The 2,672-nt window shown below is 57.7% G+C and overlaps 1 protein-coding gene across 1 annotated transcript in view; it reads right to left on the bottom strand.

Moving 5' to 3' along the window:
- LOC107307149 (filamin-A-like) overlaps positions 1-2,672 on the bottom strand; it is a gene marked incomplete at its 5' end in the record, with an annotated part of 107,169 nt that overhangs the window by 68,174 nt on the left and 36,323 nt on the right. The window contains 1 exon segment of the mRNA XM_032441695.1: positions 6-640. Within this exon segment, the coding sequence (XP_032297586.1) occupies positions 6-640 (635 nt within the window).

The raw sequence follows: 2,672 nt of genomic DNA, 5'->3' as shown, positions 1-2,672 counted from the left end.
CCCATATAACCCCATATACCCCCATATAACCCCATAACTCACCCTTGCCCTCCACTCCGGGCCCATAGACCTTGACCCCCGTTGCTTCTGCGGCCGGTTCCACGCAGACGGTGGCAGGGAAATGGGGCACGGGCTGCCCCCCATATAACACAGCCACGCTATAGGGCCCGGGGCTTAGGGCCGTGTAGCCGATGTTGTAGGTGCCGTCCCCATTGTCCTCCACACACACCTCAGCCTGGGTTCCCATATTGGACTCGATCCCAATGCTGAGCTCAGCGCTGCCGGCCCTACTACAATCCACCCTAAAGTGGCTCCTCTGCCCCACAACCCCCTTTTCTAAGCCAGGACCTTCACAAGTGACTTTTGTGGGGTCGAATGGGGCCGTTATAGGGGCGAGAAATGGGGACCCGGGTACATGGGAGCCGGCAAAGAGGATGTTAATGGTGTAATCCCCGGCCTTGCTGGGTAAATAGGACACGGAGCAGGTGCCGTCCCCGTGGTCCTGGCACTCGATGGGGGCTTCACACGGACCCTCCACTGTGAGGCCCAGACCCCCCGTCCCGGCCCCTTTGGTGTCGATGGTGAAACGGGCCGGGACCCCCGGCTGCCCACCGTGAAGGCCTGGACCGAAGGCACGAACCTATAGGGGGAAAGGGGGAGAAATAGGGTTAGGAGATGGACCCCTATATGGGATACCCAGCTATAGGGACCCCTATATGGGACCCCCCTCACATGGGAGCCATAGGGACCCCAATATGGGACCCCCCATATGGGAGCCATAGGGACCCCAATATGGGACACCCAATGTGGGACCCCAATATGGGACCCTAAGCCCCCAGGGACCCCTAATATGGGACCCCTGATATGGGACCCCTATATGGGACCCTAAGCCCCCAGGGACCCCTAATATGGGACCCCTGATATGGGACCNCCAGGGACCCCTAATATGGGACCCCTGATATGGGACCCCTATATGGGACCCTAAGCCCCCAGGGACCCCTAATATGGGACCCCTGATATGGGACCTTCAGCCCCTTGGGACCCCTAACACGGGACCCCTATATGGGACCCCTATATGAGACCCCTAATATGGGACCCCTATATGGGACACCTAATATGAGATCCCCTATATGGGACCCTAAGCCCCCAGGGACCCCTAATATGGGACCCCTATATGGGACCCCCTATATGGGACCCTAAGCCCCCAGGGACCCCTGATATGGGACCCCTAATATGGGACCCCCAATGTGGGACCCCTATATGGGACCCCTATATGGGACCCCAGATATGGGACCCTAAGCCCCCAGGGACCCCTAATATGGGACCCCTATATGGGACCCCCAATGTGGGACCCCTATATGGGACCCTCACTATGGGACCCCAGCCCCAGCCCCCCATCCCGGCCCCTTTGGTGTCGATGGTGAAACGGGCCGGGACCCCCGGCTGCCCACCGTGAAGGCCTGGACCGAAGGCACGAACCTGTGGGGAGATATAGGGTAAATGGGGTTAGGATGTATGGGACCCCTCTCATATGGGACATTCAAACCCTTGGGACCCCCAGTATGGGACCCAGAGCCATAGGGACCCCTGATATGGGACCCTTGATATGGGACCCTTGATATGGGACCCTAAGCCCCCAGGGACCCCTAATATGGGACCCCTGATACGGGACCCCTATTTGGGACCCCAGATATGGGACCCCTAATATGGGACCCTTAATATAGGACCCCTATATGGCACCCCAGATATGGGACCCCTAATATGGGACCCCTATATGGGACCCCAGATATGGGACCCCAGATATGGGACCCCAGATATAGGACCCCTATATGGCACCCCAGATATGGGACCCCTATATGGGACCCCTATTTGGGACCCCAGATATGGGACCCCTATATGGGACCCCTAATGTAGGGCCCCTATATGGCACCCCAGATATGGGACCCCTATATGGGACCCCTATATGGGACCCCTATATGGGACCCCAGATATGGGACCCCAGATATGGGACCCCTATTTGGGACCCCTATATGGGACCCCTGATATGGGACCCCTGATATGGGACCCCCTATATGGGACCCCAGATATGAGACCCCTAATATGGGACCCCTAATGTAGGGCCCCTATATGGCACCCCAGATATGGGACCCCTATATGGGACCCCAGATATGGGACCCCCGATATGGGACCCCTATATGGGACCCCTATATGGGACCCCAGATATGGGACCCCAGATATGGGACCCCAGATATGGGACCCCTAATATGGGACCCCTATATGGGACCCCTAATGTAGGGCCCCTATATGGCACCCCAGATATGGCACCCCAGATATGGGACCCCTATATGGGACCCCTATATGGCACCCCAGATATGGGACCCCTAATATGGGACCCCAGATATGGGACCCCTAATATGGGACCCCAGATATGGGACCCCAGATATGGGACCCCTATATGGGACTCCAGATATGGGACCCCTAATATAGGACCCCTAATATGGGACCCCTAATATGGGACCCCCGATATGGGACCCCTATATGGGACCCCAGATATGGGACCCCAGATATGGGACCCCTATATGGGACCCCTATATGGGACCCCAGATATGGCACCCCAGATATGGGACCCCTAATATGGGACCCCTATATGGGACCCCTATATGGGACCCCTA

The sequence above is a fragment of the Coturnix japonica genome, unplaced genomic scaffold, assembly GCF_001577835.2.
Source record: "Coturnix japonica isolate 7356 unplaced genomic scaffold, Coturnix japonica 2.1 chrUnrandom495, whole genome shotgun sequence".
Lineage (NCBI taxonomy): Eukaryota > Metazoa > Chordata > Aves > Galliformes > Phasianidae > Coturnix > Coturnix japonica.
This window is presented reverse-complemented; position numbering and strand designations above follow the sequence as displayed.